General features: G+C 33.8%; 1 protein-coding gene across 4 annotated transcripts in view; it reads right to left on the bottom strand.

The window, feature by feature from the left end:
- FSTL5 (follistatin like 5) overlaps positions 1-27,749 on the bottom strand; it is a 670,505-nt gene that overhangs the window by 539,423 nt on the left and 103,333 nt on the right. For 2 of the 4 annotated variants that reach the window (XM_030865721.3, XM_030865720.3), the window contains exon 3: positions 17,238-17,268. In XM_030865721.3, the coding sequence (XP_030721581.1) occupies positions 17,238-17,268 (31 nt within the window). Of the gene's footprint in view, positions 1-17,237; positions 17,272-27,749 lie in introns of all 4 variants that reach the window. The other 2 variants (XM_060299861.2, XM_030865719.3) reach the window with 1 other exon arrangement.

Below are 27,749 nucleotides of genomic sequence, written 5' to 3'. Positions count from 1 at the left end.
AGACCAAGGTGTATGGGGAGTGGGTGAAGTGTTCTATTTGTACTCTTGGTCCAGGACCCAAAAATGTTAGAATTGGGCCTGTTTAAAACAGGTGTTTATATCCAGAAAAGACCAAAACTCTAATCTGAAAAGATACATGCACCCCAATGTTCACAGAAGCACTATTTACAATAGCCAAGACAGGGAAACAACCTAAATGTCCATTGACAGATGAGTGGATAAAGAAGATGTTGTACACATATACAATGGAATGTTACTCAGACATAAAAAGAATGAAATAATGCCATTTTCAGCAACATGAACAGACTTAGAGATTATCATACTAAGTGAGGTCAGACAGAGAAAGAAAAGTATCATAAAATCACTTATATGTGGAATCTAAAAAAATGATACAAATGAACTTATTTACAAAATGAATATAGACTCACAGACATAGAAAAAAACTTATGGTTATAAAATGAGAAAGGGAGGAGAGGGATAAATTAGGAATTTGGGATTAACAGATATATACTACTACACATAAAATAGATAAACAATAAGGACCTACTGTATAGCACAGGGAACGATATTCAATATTTTATAATAACCTGTGATGGAAAAGAATCTGAAAAAGAATATATATATATGTGTATATATATATATCTCCACACATATATATACATATATATATATCTGAATCACTTTGCTGTACACCTGAAACATTGTAAATCAATTATACTTCAATAAAAAATGTTATACAAAACAAAAATTAAATAAGACCTTGCAAGTGAATAAAAGTTGAGCCAAACTTCATAGATTTTACATTGTTACAATATTGCTTTCCATTTACTTTCTCAACATCCTATTGGCATTTAACATTGTAGTTGATTGGTGATAGTAATTTGATAATTGTTTTATATGTGCAAGATTTTTATTTAGCAGTATATTGGGTGGAGCTAACTCTTTTATATTTATGAGATGTTCTTGCTTAGTGCATATACTTAGTGCATTGTGGAAACCACAGTGCAGCTTAGATTATTTCTCCTTTCATGATTCTTGACCCTGAAGCCTACTTACTTTAATTTCTTTTTTGTAGACCTGTATAATATTTGTGTTTTACGTTTCTTTAATTTAAAAATAAAAAAGATCAGTGCCATCTGACCGCTCAGTGTTCCTTCTCAACTCCCAGAAAACTCGACAAAACCTTCTCAGTAAGCTCAGACACAGTTCCTGGGACCCACAGCTAACATATACTGAGGGAGTTGCACAGCCCCCTTCCTTATACTTCAATCTGTACAGATCTGTCTTCTTCACTTACTGTCCCCATCCATTCCATGATGAATAATATGTTTAATAATAAAGCATGGAAAAAAGTAAACAATCTGTTAAAAGTCTAAATGGCCCACATAGTATTTATTGTGTGGGTGCAGTAATTGATCCACTGACATCTAAACCTAATCAGAGACTAAACTTTCTGTTGTTGGCTCTGTGGCTCTTAGATGACATTACTCAAATTATTTTGGCTTGTACATTTGATTTTGCCAGTCAGCCATGAAGAATGCTTTTTCTCTCTGCATCTGAAATTTGGTACTTTTTATGATATGGCACATATTTTTCCCCATTTGAGGAAAATGGAATTTTGGTGATCCATGTATAACCCCTAAAGTGTCTTATAAAATAAAAACAATTTGAACAGATCACAAATTTATGTATCTTACTCATTAAAAATTTAGCAAAGCATAACATATGATCCAAATATCAATTCATTTTTAACTCCTAATGAAAATACATGATTCGCCATTTGCAAACTTCAACTCTTGAAATTAAATGAAAATTTTATGTATGTCAGTAAATGTAAAAAGTTAATAACAGACTACACTACATTGTTTTTCTAGATTATACATGTTAACAGATGACTGAAAAGGGAATATATTTGCTATTGTTTAAATACAGAACACTGGTAATAGTACTTAACTTTGAGGAAAAAAATATCACATTTCTACTTAGAAAGAGTCTAAATAATTCATCGTGGATTGCATTAAGTGATTTTCTGTGAAAGTATACTGACATTTGTAACTGAATGTGTCTTCTAGTTCATTCGTAATGTATTCACAAATATTTTTGGAATAGCTTTTATGAAGAACCCACCTGCCAGGGTTATAAGAGATACAAATCTGGGTAAGTCCTGATTTTAACCATAAAGAATCTGGCTGTGTGTGTGTGTGTCTGTGTGTGTGTGTGTCTGTGTGTCTGTGTGTGTGTAATAACGCATAGTATCTTTTCAAAAGGTGGAAAGTGATTTAATTTTATATCTTTATGTATCTAAGTATATATGTATATTTATAAAGTTATTTCAAATATATTTCATTTATATATGAGCTTATGGAAATTATTATGAATTATATATGATATTTAATACTATTTATAATATGGACATATATATGTGTACATGCCTACATATATTCATAAACTGTAACTTGATTTAGTTTTAATAAACATTAATTGAATACTTATGAGTTTCCAGGTAATGTTAAGTACTTCTCATATATATTATTAGATTCACCATCTCATTTGGTCCGAAAAAGAAAAACTTTAAAAATCCTAAATTATAAATGAGAAATGTAAAGAGAAATGAAAAAATTATACAATTTAAACTTTTTTTTCAATTTGAATAAATAACACTGCACTTTGATGTCTTGATTAACCAGGATCATGGGACACAAGTCCTATGGATAAACTCACACTGTGAATAATACTAACGACGTAAGTTATTGAAAATACAGATTTAAAACAAATCTGTTTAGTGAAAATTAATCCAGTGTTTCGAAAAATGATGATTAAGCTCAGTGCTGTGAAAGATACTGATGTTGAAAGGTTTCCTTTTCCTTACAAGAGATATTTTCTGCTCCCACCCAAGATAACTCATGATATAGTCATTAGACCATTCTCCAAAGCTTAGTTCATATGTCAAATCACTCAGTAAATTATAATAATAGTATTTAAGCCAACCATTTTTGAGTATTAACTATGTGCTGAAACTATTCCAAACACTTCTATTTGCAACCACAGTTAACGCTCACAACAGAACAAGCAGGTGGATGCTATTAGTTGTCTGTCATTTAGGGCAGAGAAAGTCAAGGCTCAGGCTAATGAGGGGCTTGTCTGCAGTCTCATGGCCAGTGAATGCCCAAGCCAGGATCCCACCCATGCATTTGACCCTTGATCTCACTGCACTATGATTTGATTCTGCCTAACCAGGCATAAGAGGATTAAGTCACTTCACACTCAATTAAAACAACAACAACAACAAAGAACAAATAAACAAAAAAGGATTTCAAATAAATTTATGTTTTTTCAGCACATATATCATGTGCTCTTTGCTGATTGAACCAAATGATTATTGCCTTATCAGACTCCTCATAAGAGGTAATTTAATGTTTTAATTTTATTTGTTTATTTTATAATTGAAATTTAAGTAAATCAAATTAATCTTTCACTTGTTTAAATCACAGATGATTTTTTTTTTATTTTAAGGCAAAATTTAAAGTTTTTCTCCCATTTAACCTGTTCACATTTGTATTGGTTAGGAAGCATTAATTTTTCACACGGATTCTGACATTTCAATAATTAAACTATTCAAGTTTTGAAGGGATAGGACTTTTCTATCTTACAATGGACGCAATGTAATTTTTATTGGTTACTAGGCAGCTTCAAACAATGAACACATTCTCACACTTAGACTTACACAAAATAGAAAGATTTCACTGTATTACACATGCAGTAGGATGTTTGAGGATACTTTTTAGAATGGCAATCCAAGTAAAAGCAGTAAGTTTATTTTAAATTAAGTTTCAAGCATTTATTAGCTGTATAATTTTGCATGAGCTATTTAATATTCAAGATTCATCTTCCTTACATATGAAAGTTCTGTCTACTTCTCAGGGTTTTTTGATAGTTATAATAAGCTAAAGAAATAAATATATGAGTAGATATGTGGTACATGGTAAGAGACTGATATATATTAGTTCTCCTTTTAAGTCTTTACAACAAACACAAAACAAATGCAGAAAATAAATCACATCTATAATAACCTAAAGTTGTGACTGTATTGATTTTATTATTTACATAAATTTTATTATATGATCTACCATATAGATCATATAATTTATAATATATTATGTATTATATATTAATAAATGTATATATTAACATTTTGTATAACACTATATATATATATAATTTATATAATGTCCTTTATACTAAGATTTTTTAAGGAGAAACTTTAAACACTTTTTTATTAAAAATTATAATGGGATAATAATATTCAATCAATGCCTTTGATAGGAAAGATATTTGCATAATAGAGCAGAAGGATTACCACATAGAAAACCAAGAAACATGGTGATACTTCTAGAGGTGAACTATAAGCCTGTGTGTTCTAAGTCATATTATCAAAGCACTGCTGCTTCATTACCCTGAGAAAATAAATTGATGAAGACCAAACAGGACGAAGAAGTGATGTAGAGTCCTTTCCTTTTATGGATTCATGGGAATTACATCCTGAAAATTACCATTTAATTCCCATGATTCAGAACCACTAGGAAGAGATTTGAAGGCAAGATTAAGAGACATATATTTTGCAGAATCAGAAACTATTTCTACTGTAAGGTTTGAAGGTTTGGTGGGGGGGATATTTCGAGGTATCGGTAGTGTAAACTCTCAGGGATGGAGTTTATCCTTTCATTGTATGCCTGTGCTTTTCATGGGATTTTAGAAGGTTTTTTTGTTTATTTGTTTGTTTTTTTGTTTTTTAGAAAATAGCAATTATCCTTCCTGTGGCAGGGGCAGATTTACTAGGAGCTGCAGTCTAAAATCCAGGAAGACAAGATATTTGTCCTGTTTTGTCCACTACAGTATCTCCATGGCCAGGTCTGTGATTGGTACAGAGTTGATACTCAACACAAAAGTTTGAATAAGTGACTGTATGAGCCATCATTATATCTGGCTTAAGAATGTCCTACTGTTATGCTTGCCAGCTAGATAGGACCAGCTGGTTTTACATTTGCCTGAACAAGGTATGTGTTTGCTCTGCAATTTGATTTTAACAACTTGTGCCTCCTGCCTGTCATTGCCTGCATCAGCTTTGCAGATAGGTTTGCTCCTGGAGTCTTTCTTGAAGATCTGGTAAATAGATCTCTGATAAACCCTTGGCTATTTACTTTTTCCATACCAGATACCCTAGTTGTAGTCCTAGAGTAGACTTGTCAATGAAAAATTGTTGCCTGCCATATCAGTAAACAAAGGTTGTTGCAGCTATTAAGCCATCTCATTACAGCTGCCCTGACAGTGAGCCCTGAGGGAACTCAGGATACAAACAGGGTGCCCACCATCCATCAGTCAGCCACTGAGGCCACCACCCCCACCATGGTGTTTCCTGAGGAGACTCAGGATGAAAAAACACAGGATACTGACCCCAGAGAGCTGAGGTGCATCTCAAAGGAATGATTTCCTGTGAGCCCAGATTCTCCCATTTTCCCATACCTAGAAAAGCACTAAATTCCGTAACTTGAGATGTCTGGTTTTCTTTAATTAATAGAAGTCTTTTGATGTTCCTACCACCTTGTCTTTGTTGCAAAAACTCCTGTATACCCTGGCTCCTCCCTGACCTCTTCCGAGCAGTCCCTCAGAGCTACTGAGATGTTGTGTCCCAGGCTTTAGTCCGCAGAATGTCTGACGAAAAAAACATACTCTCAAATTTAAGTTGTGTATTTTTTTTTTAAGTCGACAGACTTGGCATTGATCAAGGCTCTTTGTTACAGACAATAGAATCTGCACTAATTTAATTTAGGTTAGAGATATTTGTGAAAGAATATAGAAAATTGTTCACAGGACTGAAGAGAAGGGATGTATACTAAGCTGTTAGAAATAACTTCTAGAACTCACCACAGAATTGGAATATCAAAGGGTTACTGCCTTTACTATAGTCAGGACTAACCACATAAGGAAGCTATCACCCTAGTTGCTGGGTTCAGAACTACAATGTCTTTGCCATTACATGTGAAAGGAAAATGTCTTTCCCCAAAACTGTGCTTATTTCTCCAACAAGAATTTCATAAAAGGTCATGCTTGCATGAATCTGACTGGAGAAACCTAAAACACATCCAGAAGGCTAACTGCAAGAGAATCCAGGAAATGTATCTTTTCATTTACTAGATGCTGTAAAAAAATCTATAAGAAGCAAGATAACTGGTGTTTGAAATGGTTGTTGAGTGAACCAATTTACAGTATCTACTGCAAATCCTTTGCAACTTTTGAGAAAAAAGGATATACACAAACACTTCCAAAAGGAGAATACTGAAAGTTATTTTGCAGAAATAGATGCCTATGTAAGAAATTTCTGAATCCACATATACCAAAATGTTAATGGTCATTTATAGATAGATACATTGCCAATAAAATTTACTCTCTTGTTAGTATATAATATTCTTCTGAGGGTTATATAAGATAATACATGGAAAGCACTTAGCAGAAGACTTGGCAGTAAAGAAGTAATGTTAACTATTCATATTTATATATAGAACTATATATATTCATAACAATATATAGTTACCTGCACAGTAACATTCCAACACTGATCTATATATATATATATATAGTTATATATGTATAACTATATATATTCAAATATATGTGTATATATACATATATATTCATATATATGTATATATATTCATATATATACATATATACTTTATATATACATATATATATATATATATATACACACACATATAAATCAAGATAAAGCAACTGAAGCACATTACATAGAGACATAGGGCCTGGCACTTATTAAATACACAGAAACTGTGAATTACTGTAATTATTCTTTTTAAGTTTCTGAATTTGTTTGACTTTTAAAATAACCACACATTAACATTGTGGACAGAAACAATATGATATATGTATTTCTCCATGCATCTATCTACATTGACTTGCACTCAAGAGGATAATCAAGAAAAACAAAAACAAAAAAAACTACTGTCTGAATGATGATGTTCGTGGTGGTGATGGCATTTATGAAGGTTTACTGAGTAGGTATTTTGTGCTGCTACTACTCTAAATGCTCTGAGAGACAATTCCCTACGGTCTCTTGCATTTCTGTGTGTCTTGAGAGAAGAGATACTGACTATATTTTATTCCAGACTTTTCTTCTCAGGAATTTTCTATAGTGAACACCTTTAGAAAATAGAAAGAGCACCTCCCTCTGGAGCCAGGGGTAAGTATGTTTCCCTGTCAAGTGTAACAGTCAAATGTCAGGTGTGCTTCCTGTCCATTATAAAATATGGTTTTCCTAAGCGGGGCAGTCAGAGGGAGTGGTCCTCTCCTATAATAAAAACCGCTGCACATGCATGCATCCTGAGGGCCTCTTCCCATCTCCCTGGGGGATCAGCACAGGTACTGGTACACTGGCAACTGCTATGGCTGTGAGGAAGAAACTCTGCCTCTGACACAGGAGCCTCCTGTCTTCTGCCATAATCCAGAAAACTGGGAGGCTCCCATGTTGGTTTGTGAAGAGGGTAAAATCTCAGACTGTTTTTGATAAGTTCTCTGTATTTAATAACTTGTTTAATCATCAAAAACAAACCTGTCAAGAAGGAACCATCATTACCCACTTTTTACACGTGGGGACATTAGTCCACCAAGTTCAGGTCATTTTCCATTGTCACACAGATATTTAGCGGTAGACTCAGGACTGAAAGTTACTCTGGTTCTGAAGCCTGAGTGTTAAACCACCAAGCAAAATTGATTTTATGATCATCGTGCAGTTCTCAGGTTTTTGTTCTGTTTGTTGAAAGGAAAAAAATGGAATAATAATTTCAGAAGAACTTGCAGCTTATCAAACTGGAAAACTGCTGAGCTTGTTCCCAATATTTCTCAATGCTATACCTATTAATCAATATCAGCCTTCTGTCTAGCCTGAACAATCTCATCACACTAGCATTATTCCTGCTATCCAATTTGCTACTGATACTTTCCTAGTTTTAAATTCCTCTATGAATCCATTCCACTCTGTACTGATTTCTCCTTTGCTTCTCATCAACCTCACATTAATATGTAAATGTATATTTCACTAATGCCACATGAACTGGAATAATCTCCCTTATTCTTCACCTCTCTGATTCCTCCCTGTTCTTCTAGACAAGACCTTGTCTCCCTATAAAAAGAAAAGGTGAACCTTTCCAAAAGTCCATTCCCAGACCCCCTTCCTACCCCTCGCCTTACCCCCATGCTTGCACAGCATTCTGGCCTTTCTCTCTTAAAGAATCTACCACGTTTTTTTGGCAACTGTATTTATCAGTCCTAGGTCCCATCTCCCAAACTCACAGCCAGTATCACCTGACTCACAACTTTGTCCTTAATTTCTCTGGCATCTAACTTTGCTTCTAATATTGAAATTAATAAATGTTGGTTGAACTAGGTTTTATTATAGAATACAGTTGAACTGATATCTTCTTTTCTGAATTATTTGGACTGGCTAACGTTGCCACAAAATTTCTGTGACATAGCAGCACTTTCTAAATGAAACAGTAGCTAACTTATAAGTCAGTGGGTTAAATTAGCTTTCTCATCCCTAATGCCGCCGCAAAGATCCTGCATGCCGCCACAAGGACCCCGCGTGCCGCAACTAAGACCCGGCACAACAAACACAAATAAATAATTTTTTTTTTTTTTTTTTTTTTAGCGGTACGCGGGCCTCTCACTGTTGTGGCCTCTCCCGCTGCGGAGCACAGGCTCCGGACGCGCAGGCTCAGTGGCCATGGCTCACTGGCCCAGCCGCTCCGCGACACGTGGGATCTTCCCAGACCGGGGCACGAACCCATGTCCCCTGCATTGGCAGGCAGACTCTCAACCACTGCGCCACCAGGGAAGCCCCAATCAGATGCTTTTGAAACCTCTTCTGGTTGATGAGAATAGCATCATTAGGTAGAGGTGGATGTCTGTCTTCCTGCTGCTGGGGCAGGAAGACATGCATCAATATCATCTAAAATTGGACCAAGCTGTTTAAATGAATCTTTTTAAGAATGGAGGATGAATATTACCTTAATTCACAGAAAAAAGTTATCACTGACTGAAATCTTTACTACTAAAAAGTTATGTAGGTAATCATTTGGGGGCATTATTTAGATTATTTGCAGTGAATATATTTCCATTAATTAATTTTTATTTTATGGAGTTATACATTAGAACTTAACTTGTTATATGTTTGAAAGTTTGTGAAAGTAACAATTATTACCTTATGTATACAATGGCTTCCAGAATTTGCATCTATGTGTTATCATTTTTGTTTCCATACCTCATTCACTTTAAAACAAAAACTCACATCACTCACATAAAGAGATATGATCACTTTGTTTAATAGTGAAAGATCAGAAATAGAACAATTTTCAGCTAATGAAATCAGAGAAAACTGCCAATGTGTTTATAATAATTGAAAATTACAGTTTTAATTGATTTATCACTGAACAATCAATTTATATTGTTAAGTATAAAATGAAATGGATTGAAATATTTGAGGTTCTCATATAAGCAGTTAAAGAGTTACTAGTCAATCATACACTATTAAGTTGTGCATATGGGACACTGATACTTTGCTGTAAGGTAATCAATAATTACTTACGAGAATACATTTTTCCCCCATTTAATTTCAAAAGTCCATTTTAAGTAAACAGAGTGCAAAAAGAATTGTTCTGCTATAATGCAATTGCTATGGCATAAAATGTATACAAAACAAAGATCGTTCCTTCGCACTCTTTTACAACATTTATTTTTTAAGATTATTATCACAAGTCTGCCATAAGTACACTTGTCTGGTGTTTATCCAGCATTGCTCTTTGCCAAAAACAAAAAAATAAACAAACCTATGGATCATTCAATTGACATATTCTAGAGGTGAGTTTTCTTGTCTTTTAGTGCTTGGACTTTCTAAGGATTATAACTATTAACTATGATAGAAAGAACCCCACAGTTTTCATAAATCCTACAAATGATTATTTCTCTCAGCAATAGCTTTCTAAACTGAATACCAAAGAACCTAACATTCATAATGTATGACATTGTAATCCATTAAAAATATAGTGACTCTAGGGGCTTCCCTCTTCCCTGGTGGCGCAGTGGTTGAGAGTCCGCCTGCCGATGCAGGGGACGCGGGTTCGTGCCCCGGTCCGGAAAGATCCCACATGCCGCGGAGCGGCTGGGCCCGTGAGCCATGGCCACTGAGCCTGCGCATCCGGAGCCTGTGCTCAACGGGAGAGGCCACAACAGCAAGAGGCCCGCATACCGCAAAAAAAAAAAAAAAAAATAGTGACTCCATGAGCTATTTGTATATTTGGGAGATTAATCCTTTGTCTGTTGTTTCATTTGAAAATATTTTCTCCCATTTTGAGGGTTGTCTTTTTTTTCTTGTTTATGGTTTCCTTTCCAGTTAAAAAATGGGCGGAAGACCTAAATAGACATTTCACCAAGGAAAACATACAGATGGCCAAGAGGCACATGAAAATATGCTCAACATCACTAATCATTAGAGAAATGCAAATCAAAACTACAATGAGGTATCACCTCACGCTGGTCAGAATGGCCACTTATCAAAAATCTGGAAACAATAAATGCTGGAAAGGGTGTGGTGAAAAGGGAACCCTCTTGCACTGTTGGTGGGAATGTAAATTGATAAAACCGGTGTGGAAAACAGTATGGAGGTTCCTTCAAAAACTAAAAATAGAACTACCATATGACCCAGCAATCCCACTACTGGGCATATACCCTGAGAAAACCATAATTCAAAAAGAGTCATGTACCACAATGTTCATTGCAGCTCTATTTACAATAGCCAGGACATGGAAGCAACCTAAGTGTCCATCAACAGATGAATGGATAAAGAAGATGTGGCGCATATATACAATGGAATATTATCCAGACATAAAAAGAAACGAAATTGAATTTGTAGTGAGGTGGATGGACCTAGAGTCTGTCATACAGAATGAAGTAAGTCAGAAAGAGAAAAACAAATACCGTATGCTAACATATATATATGGAATCTAAAAAAAAAAAAAAAATTTTACTGATGAACCTAGTTGCAGGGCAGGAATAAAGAGGTAGACATAGAGAATGGACTTGAGGACATGGGGTGGGAGGGCGAAGCTGGGGTGAAATGAGAGTAGCATCGACATACATACACTACGGAATTTCAAACAGTTGGCTGGTGGGAAGCAGCAGCATAGCACAGGGTATGGGCTTGTTGCTTTGCAATGACCTAGAGGGGTGGGATGGGGACGGTGGGAGGGAGGCTCAAGAGGGAGGGGATATGGGGACGTGTGTATGCATATGGCTGATTCGCTTTGTTGTACAACAGAAATTAACACAGTATTGTGAAGCAATTATTAATAAAGATCTATTTTAAAAAAATATAGTGACTGTATTTCAGTTAATGGTAAGAGTCTCCATTTCAGGTATTACTAATTGTGCTGGCGATATTTTGTTTCCTAAACATAAAGAAATGCAACAATTAGACAAAACAGTCTCATAAAGGGCTCATATACATGAATGACTGTCTTTCAGTTTTATATGATATTTTCATTTGTTAATGTAATATATCCAATGGCCTTTATGAATAAGAATTTGAAGGTCAATTTCTATCCACTCACTGTTCCTGACTAGCTACCTGAGCTTGAAGAAGTGAGCTGACCTCAGGAACTCTGTGAAATTATTCTAATGTAGGAGCTCTGAATATTCAGGCAGCCCAAATGAGGAGTTTAGCATTCCAATCTCATAGCAATGCCCCTTCAGCCTGACTGAGATATAATTCCCGTATATATCAAATTACTTTTAGTGTTCTCAGTTACCAGTTTTGTGATGTAGGAAATAAAGGAGAATCTGAACCCATGAGTGTTTAAAAATAAATAGAAGGTAGCTTGTATGTGCATCTGTGTGTATAAAGACTGCAAGCTTCATAGTTCTTTAACAGCATTTACTGTCCCAAACACACTCTTTTAATTCAACCAAGTATGGTCTTGACATAATGTTTTCTGTTATTGCTCAATGTATGTAAGAAGTTATGTACCATAGGAAGAGCAATTGTGCAGCTTACTTTTTTCATATACACAAATGTGTATGACATAATATTTGCCATTTAGAACCCATTGAGTCATAGACTTTTGCATCCTAAGTGCTTGTAATAATAGCATTCTCCAATGTCCTTATAGAAGTATAAGACTTAGAGTTTCAGACACGTAAAGGACTTTTGATATCACAAGGTATGTTTCACTAATATTTACCATAAAAGAGAAACTACTTCCGGAGGGGTTAAGTCATTTGTAAAAGATCATAAGTACCAGTGAACAAGCTTGCGTAATTCTTACATGTGTCCGTTAGAATATTACTATGTTGCATTTACCACTATCTATTTTTTTCTTAAAGTTACAAAGCACTGAGCAGATTTTATATAAATTAGCAGGAAAATATTTGTGACCATGATGTTAAAGAAAAATAAGGCATAAATAATAAAATTCATATGTATCAAATCCATGAAAATGTAAAAAACATTGCTAATAACAGTATGCTGAATTTACCTAACATAAGTTGGTGATTGGGTATATAAACTATGATCCCTTTTAAAACAGAACGAGAATGATAATATTGATCTGTATTATTTACTTTGGATGTGATTTCTCAAAATGCGGGCATATTTGCATTCTAAATCTTAATAATGCATGTTTGACTATTAAAACGAGATAATATATGTAAAAAGCACAGTGTCTGACATCAATTAGATATTTAACAAAACAGAGAAGATAATAATATAACATGTAAACGATTATCAGGGAATGGACTTTAGTCCTCAGTCTCCCCCAAATGTAGAGTCTTAACAAAAATATAACTAGTAATGAAAGGGGAACATACTTTATTTTTAACCCTTCTGAATGGGAAGAGCCAAGAATATCCACTTGAGAAGAGAGGAGGGGGGAAACTGTGCGTTAAAAGCAATCGGATCTCTTTGGTGAATGGACATTCTTTTACTGACAGAAGAGGGTGAAGCCAATACTGAGAAGCATGCCACAGCATAAGCACATGCAAACTCTCCACAGTGATTTCAGCCTTCTGATTATAGTAAAACTTCACACTATTTTGGAGTAGTAGTAAAAACTTGATAGAATTTTTAAGCTATTTGTCAAGCATGGCTTATTTAAATTTTCCTCAAAAACTGTTACTGTTTTATCACTAAGAACTCTAGAGAGATGCTCTAAAATAGACACAAATAAACCAGTCACAAACAAAAATACTTACCCGAGAAATACTGGCAGATGATAACTGATTTCTTATGATCCTTATAGTAGAACTTATTTCTTAATAATATTTACAAAATTCTCAATGGGTTTTAAACACATAATGTGCTCTGTTTAATTTAGCTGTAATGTCACTGGAGAAAAGTGTGAAAGATGGTTTCCTGAATAGTTGATCTTTCTTTCAAACCTGTGTAACTGTATTTATTTCTCTGCTATAATCTTTAATGTAACTTTAAGGAAGGACATCTTAATTGTAAACCTCAAAATTGTGTACTAAATAGACGTTAGTCTTTGTCTCATTTAACAACAGGCAAAACAATGATGAAAATTAGTTGAGAATCCATACTAACTATTGAACTGAAATTCATCTTGTCAGTTGAATTCCATATAGATATAATTTTAGAATATGTAAAATATGGATTTGTATGACATTCCAAAATAATATTAGAATAAGAGCATGTGAGTGTCAAATAATCAATTAGAGACAGAATTGCAAGTTTCCAAACATTTCAATGTATGTCTCTATGTACACAGAAAAATGAGAGATTGGTTCTCATTGTAGTGCTCTGTGAACTAATGTAATTTCAGGTCACTGATATCATGAGGTTGAGATTGTTGTTTCAAGCAGAAACAGGAACCGAATGCAAGAAATTAGAAGATGAAAGACTGTGTATATATTCTTGACAATGTAATAAACGGGTTCTGGCAAATAAGGTTACCAATTAGTCAGGAAGTCAGAGAATTACTAGCTGAGAATTGTTTGGTAAGATCAAATGAGGCCATAGCTCACACTTCAACTATTAGTGACCAAGAAATGTATTTACTATTCAGAATTTTTGTTATTTAATAATGGGTAAGCTATTGCTTCTATGATAATTTTTTTCTTCTTAATATAGATTTTAAAATATTTAAATGACCATAAGTTCCAGTAAGATAATATTGTAAGATGATTCCCATAAGTATTCAAGAAAAAATGTAGAGTTCCTCTAAGCAGAGCTAGGCAACAAGTCCTGATGTAACCATATATCTACTTAAAATTCAGTAGTCTAGCAGACATTATGTCAAGGTTCTGAACCATGTGTCAGCCAGTAACAATGAAAGAAGTGGCAAGCATCATCTTGAAAATTTTATTACATTATAAAAAGAAAACATGTTCCCAGCCAATAGTTGGAAAAAAAACTAATTTCTACTATTTCAGATGTTATAATTTATGTACTACAAGGCAATAAAGCATCAAAAAGAAAGCTATACTAAACTTATTTCAACTATAACAGAATTATAAATATGATTTAAGATTATTCTGAAACCCTGGGCCCCTCCATAAGAAGGAAGATGTGCACTCAGTATGCTTAAAATGCAAATATCATTTAAATGAACATCACACATCACCTCTTAGAATAGAAATTCCCTTTTGCCACACAAAAGTACAAAACTTTGAGTTAATATGAGTATTCTGAGGAAAAATAAATGTAATAATTTCATATATAAAATAACAAGACATACTTTAGTTTGCTGAAAAAGAAGATAGTTTGGGAATCCCTCAAAGGGCAGTTTTACATAATTCATTTGAATAAAATATACCAAGCAATATTTTTAAAAGTATGTCTTTTCATATTCTTCAGTAATATAGAGGCTTACAGATGACCAAACAAGGAAAAAATTGTGTCAGTCAGTTGTGCGAAAATGTGACGATTATATTTGGACTTAAGTAAGCAAAATTGCTATCATCAATCTAACCACCCTCAAAAGTGTAACAATCCTTTCATCATTTCAGGAATACATGTAATCTTTGTAACTTTCTCCACAGTTATATTTTAAAATTTATTTGTGTATAACTCCAAAAAACTCTAAAAAAAATTTTCCTGTGCCAAAAGAATGGAATCAAACAGGACAATTGTCAACAGGCACAAGAAAAATGCTCAACATCGCTAATAATTAGAGAAATGCAAATCAAAACTACAATGAGATACCACCAAACACGGGTCAGAATGGAAATCATTAAAAAGACTACAAACAACAAATGCTGGAGAGGGTGTGTAGAAAAAGGAATCCTGCTATACTGTTGGTGGGAATGTAAACTGGTGCAGCCACTATGAAGAATAGTATGGAGGTTCCTCAAAAAACTAAAAATAGAGCTGCCGTATTATCCGGCAATCCCATGGTTGGGCATACATCCAGACAAAGCTGTAATTCAAAGCAATACATGTACTCCTATGTTAATAGAAGCACTATTACAAGGGCCAAGACATGAAAACCACCTAAATACCCATCGACAGATGAATGGATAAAGAACATGTGAGAGATATATATATATAATGGAATATTACTCAGCCATAAAAAGAATAATGCAATTTGCAGCAACATGGATGGACCTGGAGATCATCATACTAAGTGAAATAAGTCAGATAGAGAAAGACAAATACCATATGATATCACTTATATGTGGAATCTAAAATATAACACAAATAAACTTATCTACAAAACAGAAACAGGCTCACAGAGAACAGACCTGTGGTTGCCAAGGGGGAGAGGGGTGGGCAAAGGGATAAGTTAGGAATTTGGGATTAGCAGATAGAAACGACTACATACAAAATAGATAAACAACAAGGTCCTAAAGTGTAGCACAGGCAAATATACTCAATATCCTGTGATAAACTATACGGAAAAGAAAATGAAAAAGAATGTGTGTGTGTGTGTGTGTGTGTGTGTGTATATATATATATATATATATATATATATGTATGTATATAAAATTGAATCACTTTGCTGTACAGCAGAAATTAACACAACATAATCAATCAACTATACTTCAATAAAATAAATTAAAACAAAACAAAACAAGGCAATTGTGCTTTGCTCCATTGTCGGGCTTGGACTACTACACCTTGGGGAAGGGATAGGTGGGCAAGGATGCCCAAAACACAGAATAAGAATGGAGAGACCAGAAGGCCTAACCCTGGAAAAATCTGTGAAGTTCTATCATTATGACTGGCAGGAGCACACACTGATGGAAAAACCTGGTTGAAGGGTTACAATCTACTCAGGGTAATTTATTACCTCAGTGAGTGCATTTCAAAACTGAAGATGGTCTTTATGGTGTAAAGAGCCTTCCTATGTCTGACTAGGATTGACTATGCCATACAAAAAGCTATCACCAACTTTTAATATATAAATACATATTTTCTTGCTTTTTCAGAGAACATAAAGTGAGATAGCAGCGACTAACTAGTTCAGTCTCTAAAAAACATATTTTGAAAAGGTTCATATGCTAAATCATAGATGTGACAGAACACCAACTCTTTTTTTTTTTAATTTTCTTCCTTCTAGTTTATTTTTAAACATCTTTGTTGGAGTATAATTGCTTTACGATCGTGTGTTAGTTTCTGCTTTATAACAAAGTGAATCAGCTATACATACACATATATCCCCATATCTCCTCCCTCTTGAATCTCCCTCCCACCCTCCCTATCCCACCCCTCTAGGTGATCACAAAGCACTGAGCTGATCTCCCTGTGCTATGCAGCTGCTTCCCACTAGCTATCTATTTTACACTTGGTAGTATATACAAGTCCATGTCATTCTCTCACTTCTCCCCAGCTCACCCTTCCCCTTCCCTGAGTCCTCAAGTCCATGGACAATGGTTGGTGGAGGAATTCAATGAGAACAACTCAGGGAATAAACAGAAAATTGTGTCAAAGTTTCCAAAAGCACTACTGAAGAAAGGAAATCTTGATGGAGAATCTTCAATGGCCTTGGGGAATTCCCAAAGGGTTCACAATGGTTTTAAAATCATGTTGAAGATTTTGAAGTCCCACTGTTTTCTCACTTTTAACTATAATTTCAAAGTAGCATCATCTTTTTTTTTTCCTTCTCCTATACTTACACAAATGTATAAAACTATGTAAAATAGTCACTCCTTACCTTTGATTCTTGAACGTTCTTGACTTTTTTCCTGCTGGAAATAAAACAAAAATAGTTCAAAATTTGTAAGTATTTTACCAACAGGCTGATATAAAGTATCACTATAACTAAAGAATTGTCAAAAAATATTTTCTTGTACATATACCCAGGAGTTACCATAACACAATTCTCAACTTAAAAAATACTTATGTTAAATCTTTTATCAAAGCAGTAATCATTCTTAGTGGACATAAATTTTTCTAAGAAACCAATACATTGTAAGAATATGGACTTATAAATAAATGCCTAATGAATAATAAATAAATTATTATGCCCTAAAAAGGTCTTGGTTCATTCCATTTAATTCCAATGACATCTTCAGAATTTGCTTTCAATGTCTCTATGTTAATCATAAAATTTTAGTGAGAAAAAAGGTTTAAGGGCAAACAGTGGATAATTCACTAAAAATTAAAAAAACACGAGATGTTTCAACAGTTTTTCCTTCAGTTTAGCTTAGAATTCACCCCTGTCTCGCTTCTCTGAGGCTAAAGTTGACAACAATTGTATTATTTATTCAAGGCTGCTTCAGTCAGACCTGTCTTTCAATTTGACATACTCCTTATTAGTTACCAGGCAACCCCAGAAGAATTAGCTTGCTTTCAAGTTTTTAAGTAGAAATTGTGCACTCTATAACTTCTCGATTCATATTCAAGCACAGTTTACTCTGTCTAAAAGTTTCAGGGTATCATACTAAAAATAATTTTGAAATATGTTCCTAACAAAATGTCTCACACATACACAGAGAACTGCAGAATTGTATGAATGCCAATAAATTTTGGTAAAATTTATAAACACATTAAAAAATATAAAGAACTTATTTTGCAGCAAGCACTCATCCCAGAGTCAGATTATGATAATAAAAATGCATATTGGCAAATGTATATTTACTGGAACAGCCAACCCTATGTATAATTCTATTAGACTAAAACTTTGTACTCTGTCTCTTATTCTAACACATCCAAGCTTTGTGACTAAATTATGTACTGTCCTTTGTTAATTAATTGATTTTTTTCAGTTCTGATGTATTTTTAATTTAGAGTACTTATTGTTCATTTAAACTAAAATTTAAATATGAAGTACAAATTTATGTATATTATATACATAAATATAAATTCCTTGCTTTAAAAGTACATTATTTTTTCATAATTTTAGGTCAAGCTGGTTTAAATTTTCCAAGTTGGTATTGAGGAAGAGAAAAATCTGTGTCTCTCTCCTCATCTTTTGCCATTTTCTCATTCATTTAATCATTCATTCATTCAACAAATTTGCATAGATCACTTCTATGTGCCAGACACTGCTCCAAGTGATAAGACTATGAAGGATGAAAAAACTGACAAAAAGTTATGTCCTTTTGGAACCTAATTATTACATAAATGGTAATAAATTATATTTAGAAAAAGATACACCCTGAAAGGAGTTATTTTGCAGTGAATGACTGCAATTTTACACAGGTGTATAATGTTAAATAATTTTTGAATAAAATTCTGAGATGAGATGATATAACTGGGGAAAACATGTTTTAGGAGAGAAAAACAACTGCAAACTTCCTGAGATACAGGAGGTTTTGGCATTGTCAAAAATACCAAGGAGACCTGTGTAACAGGACAGGCTGAGTGAGGGGAGTTTTGCAGGAAGTTCAATCAAGGAGGCAACAGGGGCAGAGAGACTAGCACTGAGGTCCCTGGTTATTTCTTTGGTTTTTGCACTGAGAGAGCTGAAAAAAACATTGAGAGTTTCTTCTCCGAGGACTAACATTATCTGAGTTACATTTCGGTAGAATCATTCTGGCTATTGAGAATAGTTTGAACAAGGGAAGGACAAAATTAGAGGGACCAGTAGAGAAGGTATTGCAGGAATCCTGGTGGGAGGTGATAATGGCTCAGAAAGGTGTGGTGTCAGTGGAGTTGGAATATCAGTTAGAGCTGGAAAGGTTTGTTGATAGAATAAGTGTTGGGTGTGAGATACAGTGCATAAAAGGGTGATCTCAAGTGTCTAAGCCAGTAGAAGAATGGCATTACCTCTAAGATAAGGAAGATGGCCAAATAAGAAACACTTTTATCCCTCTTGCCTTGCCTTCTGGTAGTGTCCCGCTTTGTTCATTTTTCTCTTGTCTGGCTACCCCTGTTCTATCTCCTGTACTGATTCCTTCTTGTCTCCTCAATTTCTAACTACTAGTTTCCTAGACACTGAGCCCTTAACTTTCTTCTATACACCTCATTCCTTTGGTGATCTTTTCTACTTTTCTGGCCTTAAGTGTCATACTTTTCCTAAGGACTCAAAATTTATATCACTAGCTAATCCTCAACATTGTACTACAGATTCAAAGATTCGGCTTTACTTATTTTTTTAACATCTTTATTGGAGTATAATTGCTTTACAATGGTGTGCCAGCTTCTGCTTTATAACAAAGTGAATCAGCTATACATATACATATACCCCCATATCTCCTCCCTCTTGCGTCTTCCTCCCACACTCCCTATCCCACCGCTCTAGGTGGTCACAAAGCACTGAGCTGATCTCCCTGTGCTATGCAGCTGCTTCCCACTAGCTATCTATTTTGCATTTCGTAGTATATATAAGTCCATGCAACTCTCTCACTTCATCCCAGCTTACCCTTCCCCCTCCCTGTGGAATCTAAAAAGAAAAAAAAATGTTTATGAAGAACCTATGGGCAGGACAGGAATAAAGACGGAGAGGTAGAGAATGGACTTGAGGACTCAGCTTTATTTTTGACATCTCTGCTTGATTATCTAATAACAGCTTACCTATCATGTCTAAAACTAAACTTCTGATCTCCCCTGACTTCTTCGATCATCTTTCTCATCTTCATCTCTCCATCTTCCTTGTTGTTTAGACACTTAAAATAATCCTTCTCTGTCTCTTAAGAGTAAAGAACCTGACATTATCATGGGTTTGATATTTGACTGTGATTTTACTTTGAATATCACTCTGAGGATGCAAAGTAGGATGATGGTCAAAATACCTGGAACTTATGGAAGATATTTTAACAAGTTTCATAGATTTAGAAATCACCAGCCTATGTATAAATCATCAGTACTGCATCTGGAGAACATATAATAGAGTTAAATGATCTAGAACTGAATATTGTAAACAATATAAGAAAAATATAAAGTCGAATTAGCCAACAAAAGACAATGCAAGGATAGACAAATTATAGGAGAACAAACAGGAGAGCATGGAATCATGGAATACTAGGGAATATATTATGTAAGTGTGAGATTTTCAATAGTATAGAATTATTATGACTGCTCTAGTAAAATTACATCTAAGGCAATGCCCTTCAGATGAACTGACATATATAGAATCACTGATTTAAAAGAAAGCACACTTTTGATGGTGCTTGGACTTGGAAGTAAAACTGAAGTTATTCATTGAAGGAGAGGGTAATTGAGAAATATATGAAGTGGTAAAAATGGAATGAGAGAAACACAGCTGGGAAAGAAAGGTCTAGGATGGTGTGTAGCTGAAGAGTGAAGGGAGGTCCACAGAGGTATAGGGTTTGTTTTGCTCACTTGTCTTTTTGTTTTATTTTGTATAAATTTATAATATATTATTTACATAAGTGAGAACTGAGAAAGTCTAAATGATAGGAGATACATAGTAGAAATGGAGAGGATTAAGATAAAAGGGAGAGATGATTAGACTAACTTTATAAGGTTATTGAAAAAGTAGATGTGATAAAGAACATAAGTGGGGAAAAAATTTAGTTAGAAAGACCACCAGTTCCTCTAATGTAACTGGTGGGCATAGGAAGGCATGGTTATAAATGCAGGAGCTTTGTAGGTTTGATATGATGAATTAAACATGTTCAATCTGTGATGATTTATTTTCTTTATGTAATAGAAGGAAAGTCTGCTGAGTAGTGAAGTAGGATGGCTTGTCAAAAATTTGTGGAGATAGCACAGATTTTAAATGCACTGGTTTTTGTGAGGTCAATTGAGTAAAACAGCTTGGTGTTTTTGAAATCCTAACTGAGTTTTGCCATCATAAATATACAGTGACTTATTTTAACTATAGTCAAATAGGCTTAGCACTCACTGATATTTTATTTTATTATTTTCTTAACACTCAAATCTCTATTTGTACAATTGTATGTAATTATAAATTACCAATGAAATATCCTTAAAAATTTTACAAATGGTAAATGTTTAAGAAGCCTGCATTTACAGAAGATAAATTAATTATTAATTTATGGACTGAGAAGAGTAGGAACAGACTTGTAATGTAGGAAGGTAAAAGGGATAAACTACCTCATTTATTCCTAAACGTGTATTAGAACCCTGTCAGTATGTGTGTGTGTATGTGTGTGTGTGTGTGTGTGTGTGTGATTATACACATATATGTATAATTTAGGATTTTCAAAGTAATAACCGTTCCAATTTGTTTCTATCACTAAAATATCTCATTGTTCACTAAGCAATATGTATTATCCACAATTTTATTTTACAAACTATCACTTTATATTTTAAATGTTAATTTTTAAATGAGGAAATGTTAAGAAGAAAACTATAATTATTTAATTATGTGATAAGTCTTAAGAGGTCAGAAAAATTTTTTACCCTGTCTGCATGATACTTTTGAGAACCATTCTTACGTTATGAAAACTTAGGTCTTGTCCATAATAGAAGAAGTGCCAATCTCTTGGTATATCTCAATTTTAATATTCTTCCAAAACATTTTCTGAAAAAGTGGTCTTGTCTTAAAATAAGAAATATATATTTGGCTACGTATCAAAGCTAAATCAAAGCAGACGATTCACGTTTTACTTCATACCACACCATTTCTTGGAAGAATCCCAAAGTGCTGTCTTTATTACATAAATAGACTACATGAAATCCAGCTCAATAGTAGAAATGGGCAAACAGATCCTTTCAGACAGTATGTTAAAGATTAGCAAAGACAATCTGGACAGAAGTATGGATTCAGAAGAAATACATGATTGTAAGATATGATTTCTTAAATATTAAACAAAATACAGGGGACACGGATTCGTGCCCCAGTCTGGGAAGATCCCACATGCCGCGGAGCGGTTGGGCCCGTGAGCCATGGTCGTTGAGCCTGTGCGTCCAGAGCCTGTGCTCTGCAAGGGGAGAGGCCACAACAGTGAGAGGCCCACATACCACAAAAAAAATAAAAAAGTAAAAAAAAAGAAATACAAAGGATTATAAGAGACTACTACAAACAGCTATAGGCCAATAAAATGGACAGCGATGAAGAAATGGACAGATTCTTGGTGAGGTGTAATTGTCCAAGACTGAACCAGGAAGAATTAGAAAATATAAACAGACCTATCACAAGTAATGAAATTGAAACTGTAATTAAAAATCTTCCAACAAACAAAAGTCCAGGACCAGATGGCTTCACAGGTGAAATTTATCACACCTGTAGCGAAGAGCTAAAACCAATTCTTCTCAAACTCTTCCAAAAAATTGCAGTGGGAGGAACACTCCCAAACTCATTCTACGAAGCCACCATCACCCTGATACCAAAACCAGAAAAAGATATCACAAAAAAAAGAAAATTATAGACCAATAACACTGATGAACATAGATATAATAATCCTGAACAAATACTAGCAAGCAGAATCCAACAACATATTAAAAGGATCATACACCATGATCGAGTGAGATTTATCCAAAGGATGCAAGGATTCTTCGATATATGCAAATCAATCAATGTGATGGACCACATTAATAAGTTAAGGAATAAAAACGACATGATCATCTCAGTAGATGCAGAAAAAGCTTTTGACAAAATTCAACACCCATTTATGATTAAAAAAACTCTCCAGAAATGGGCATAGAGGGAACCTACCGCAACGTAATAAAGGCCATATATGACAAACCCACAGAAAAAATCATACTCAATGGTCAAAAACTGAAAGCATTTCCACTAATTCTTGTCAGGAAAAAAGACAAGGGTGTCCACTCTCAGTACTCTTATTCAACATAGTTTTGGAAGTCCTAGCCACAGCAATCAGAGAAAAAAGAAATAAAAGGAATACAAATTGGAAAAGAAGAAGTAAAACAGTCACTGTGTGCAGATGACTTGACACTATATATAGAATATCCTAAAAATGCCACCAGAAAACTACTAGAACTAATCAATGAATTTGGAAAGGCTGCAGGATACAAAATTAACGCACAGAAATCTCTGGTATTCCTATACATTAACAACGAAAAATCAGAAGGAGAAATAATCCTATTTACCATCATAACAAAAAGAATAAAATACCTAGGAATAAAGTTACCTAAGGAGGCAAAAGACTTGTACTGAGAAAACTATAAAACGCTTATGAAAGAAATCAAAGATGACATAAACAGATGGAAAAATATACCATGTTCTTGGATTGGAAGTATCAACATTGTGAAAATGACTATACTATCCAAAGAAATCTACAGATTCAATGCAATCCCTATCAAACTACCAATGGCATTCTTCACAGAATTACCACAAAAAATTTTACAATTTGTATGGAAACAGAAAAGACCCTGAATAGTCAAAGCAATCTTTTTTTTAAAAAAACATCTTTATTGGAGTATAATTGCTTTACAATGGTGTGTTAGTTTCTGCTTTACAACAAAGCAAATCAGCTAAACATATACATATATCCCCATATCTCTTCCTGCCAAAGCAATCTTGAGAAAGAAAAACGGAGCCGGAGGATCAGGCTCCCCGACTTCAAACTATACCACAAAGCTACAGTAATCAAGACAATATGGTACTGGTACAAAAACAGAACTATAGATCAATGGTACAGGATAGAAAGCCCAGAGATAAACCCATGCACGTATGTCACCTAAATTACAACAAAGCAGGCAAGAACAAACAATGGAGAAAAGACAGCCTCTTCAATAAGTGGTGCTGGGAAAACTGGACAGTTACATGTAAAAGAATGAAATTAGAACACTACCTAACACCATACACAAAAATAGACTCCAAATGGATTAAAGACCTAAATGTAAGACCAGACACTATAAAACTCTTAGAGGAAAACAATAGGAAAAACACTCTTTGTCATAAACCACAGCAAGATCTTTTTAGGCATATTATTTTCTTTCCACACCTTTTATGGGTTTCAAGTCACCAAGGGTTTAAAATCATTAAGCAAATGAAGACACAAGTAGAAATAAGGAAACTATAGTAATGGGTAGTACAAAAATGTTGGGACTGTTGAGATTGAGTAATATCATAAACTACATGTGCTGAAAAAAATACTCTCAGAGATATAGGGTCCAAAACCAGAGGGGATAGCTGGAAATTTACACTGTCGGCTAATGCTGAAAGAGTGAGCATTTATCCCACTCAGTATACCCTATGTGGGGAGGGCAGACAAAAGATCTTGGGACAGTGCAAATTGCAGTGTTAGAACTGAGATGCTGGCAAGATGCTAAGACGCTTGATGTGAACTGGGAAAATTTTTTTCAACTTCTATTGTCTGCTAATTCTTTGGAAAAATATATAAAGCAAATTAAAACATGCAAGTAAGAGCCTATAAAAGATATGATAAACTACTGGGAAGTTCAGAGGTTGTCATGACTGGTGTAGGTGGCCAGTAAGAAGTGGTTGGAGAAGAGACAGAAATCTTTGGAGATTTGCTCTTCACTCCACTTCTGTCTAGCTACAAAAGCCTTATAAGTGTCCTTTCCACTGGTACTGTAACACATATGTCTGCTGCAAAAACCCCAAAGCCCACTGTCAGCAGAATACTTTCAGTGCAGCTCAAGCCCCCAGCTGGAGTGAGCTGGCTGATTATATATTCTTGCTCATGTATTTCTCTACCTACTGTATTTCAAGATCACAGGATTTATGGATTACAATCTAAGGGCATTACAGCTTCACAACACTGTTCCTTTCAAAGAGTTGAAAGGTAAACTTCTCAGTACAGGAGTTCGTGGAACATTTGTAGTACCGGGAAGATCAGAAATGGTTCTTTGGTGTCTAAGGATCTTAACACTGCAGTCTCTTACTCTCTTTTGAATCAAATCAGGATTAACAGGGAGCAGTGCCTAAACATGATTTTGCAGATCAAAACATCTAGGCATCTTAATACAATTACTAGAAGATAAAGACAAATAGACAGCATAAACCATAGGAGATAATTATAATTTTAAAATAAGCATGATGGGCATATTTAAGAAAATGTTTTAGTAAATGAAATGAGAACAAGTAATCATAGAGAAAAAATAAGTAGAAATATTAATCTTAAACAGTATAATAGTTGAAATAATAAAATGAGAAATGAAATAAACTGCAGGAAGAATGAAGCAGAATGATTAGCAAAGTATAAGTGAGATAACACAAAGAATCCTGGAAAGAGTGTTAGAAAAGATGTCAGTGAAGTTACGTGATACAAGGCTTCTAATTAGTAGTGCCTTCAACTGTTAATAGGGATTCCAGCAAAATAGAAACCTAAAAATAGAAGTAAGAAAGAGTAGAAGAAATAGTGGAAATACATTATCCACACTATGTAATTAATCTAGAATCAAGAGTTTTTAACGTATCAATTAAGATATAAGAAAATGAATTATAAATGCTTGCATAGAGTGAAATATAAAGAGATCAGTGACATATGTATATGTATATATTACATATACTGTACATATATATTTAAATTCCAGAAAGAGTAAATTATAGTAAAAAAAAAAAGAATTATATTGACATCAGACTTCTCAATAGCAACATACTTATAAGAAGACAATGAAATGTTTAAATTACTAAAATTAATTTTTTAACATTTATATGTGAGTTTATAATAAAATATCTTTAGGCATAAATATGGTTTCAATATTTTGGGCTGTCAATAATTCAGCAGAGTTCTTCACTGTGGTGGTGTGACTTTTTCCGCTTTCACTTTGAAAGTCACTCTTTGAGAAAATATTTCATTAAGATGAGAAAAAAGACTCCAGAAGAATTTGACAAGGAAATAACTTCACGACAACAAGTATATAATTGCCTAAATAACAAGGACAAAAAAAGAAAAGAAAAGAAAAGCTAGTTGCATATTAGGTAAAGGCACAGATGTAGACTATCAACTTGTGTTTTGGGAGGACAGACAGTAGACTACAAAGGGATTGAAGTCTAATCTAAGTAAAGTATGTGTTGTTCTATGGGTAGATATAAATGTTAAGGAAGTTAATAAATCGATAAATAGAATATAAACCTGAGTTTTAAGTAGAGATTTTATATGATAATGAGAAAACCAAACTATAACATTTAAACCAATTAAAGGAAATTATATCTATACAATGAAAGGAAGAAACAAGAAAAATAGAACATAAAAGTACAGTAAAACACATGAAATATAAATGGAAGATGTTGAAAACAAAACCAAATGTAAGAGTAATAATAGTAATTAAAAACAGTTAAATTCACCATTTAAAACTCTGATGGGTCAAAAAATAAGATCTAGCAACATGCTGTCTTCAAGAAGCACTTAAAAGAACAGAAATGTATATCTATATCAATCAATCTAACTATTCCAAATAAGAACAAAGATATTCGGCATAGCAATACTAGAATGTGAGATAAAATGCACGTAAAAAATATACAAGCATGGTGAAGGAATTAGAGAGAAAATATAGTCTTAATAAGACGCATAAAATAAGAAGATATAACCATCACCAACATATATTCATCTAATAGACTTAACACTGAATTAATATATAAATTAATTATATTAAATAAAGATTCAACAGAGATATAAGTAGATACATCTACAAATAAACCTACAAGTGGTGGTGTGGTTTTTAACAACCTCTCAGAAACTGAAAATTCAAGCAAAGAATAATCTGAGCTATGAATTCTAAAGAGAATCAGCTCAAGCTATTAGGTAAAGAATCCTATACTGAATGAAGAAAAAAATGTATTGTTTTAAAGCACATATGTAACATTTATAATAATTGAATGTATATTAGCCCATAAAGGAAACTTCATAAAAACCAATGGGAAAATTATACATATAATTTTATCAGATAATATTCAGTAATGTTAGAATAGTAACAAAATGATGCTGAAATTAGCACCCTATATCCAGAATCTAAATAATGGATTACTAAATAATCCTTTGATTAAAAAGGAAACCATAAAGTAATTCTGACATATTTAGATTGAAGCAAAGGGAAGCACTGCATGACAAAATTCATGGAGCTCTACAAAAACAACTTTCATGGGAAATTTATAGCTTTAATTATCAGGGAACAAGAAAGTTTATAAAATTCAAACTATGCATTCAACTTAAGAGATTAAAAGATAGTAACAGCATAAAAATAAACAAAAAGGATAGGTATCAAGGAAATAGAGAACAAAAAGAAATGAAGAATATAAACAAAGTTTAAACCGGGACTTTCATTTTGTTAAGATTAATAAGACAAACCTTTTGCAAGACTGATTTAAAAAGTACAGATAGAATGTAAAGAAGATGTGGCATGAAAAAAGTTGGACATACAGACA

The sequence above is a fragment of the Globicephala melas genome, chromosome 5, assembly GCF_963455315.2.
Source record: "Globicephala melas chromosome 5, mGloMel1.2, whole genome shotgun sequence".
Classification (NCBI taxonomy): domain Eukaryota; kingdom Metazoa; phylum Chordata; class Mammalia; order Artiodactyla; family Delphinidae; genus Globicephala; species Globicephala melas.
Note: the sequence above shows the minus strand (reverse complement) of the source record. Positions and strands in the feature narration are given on the sequence as shown.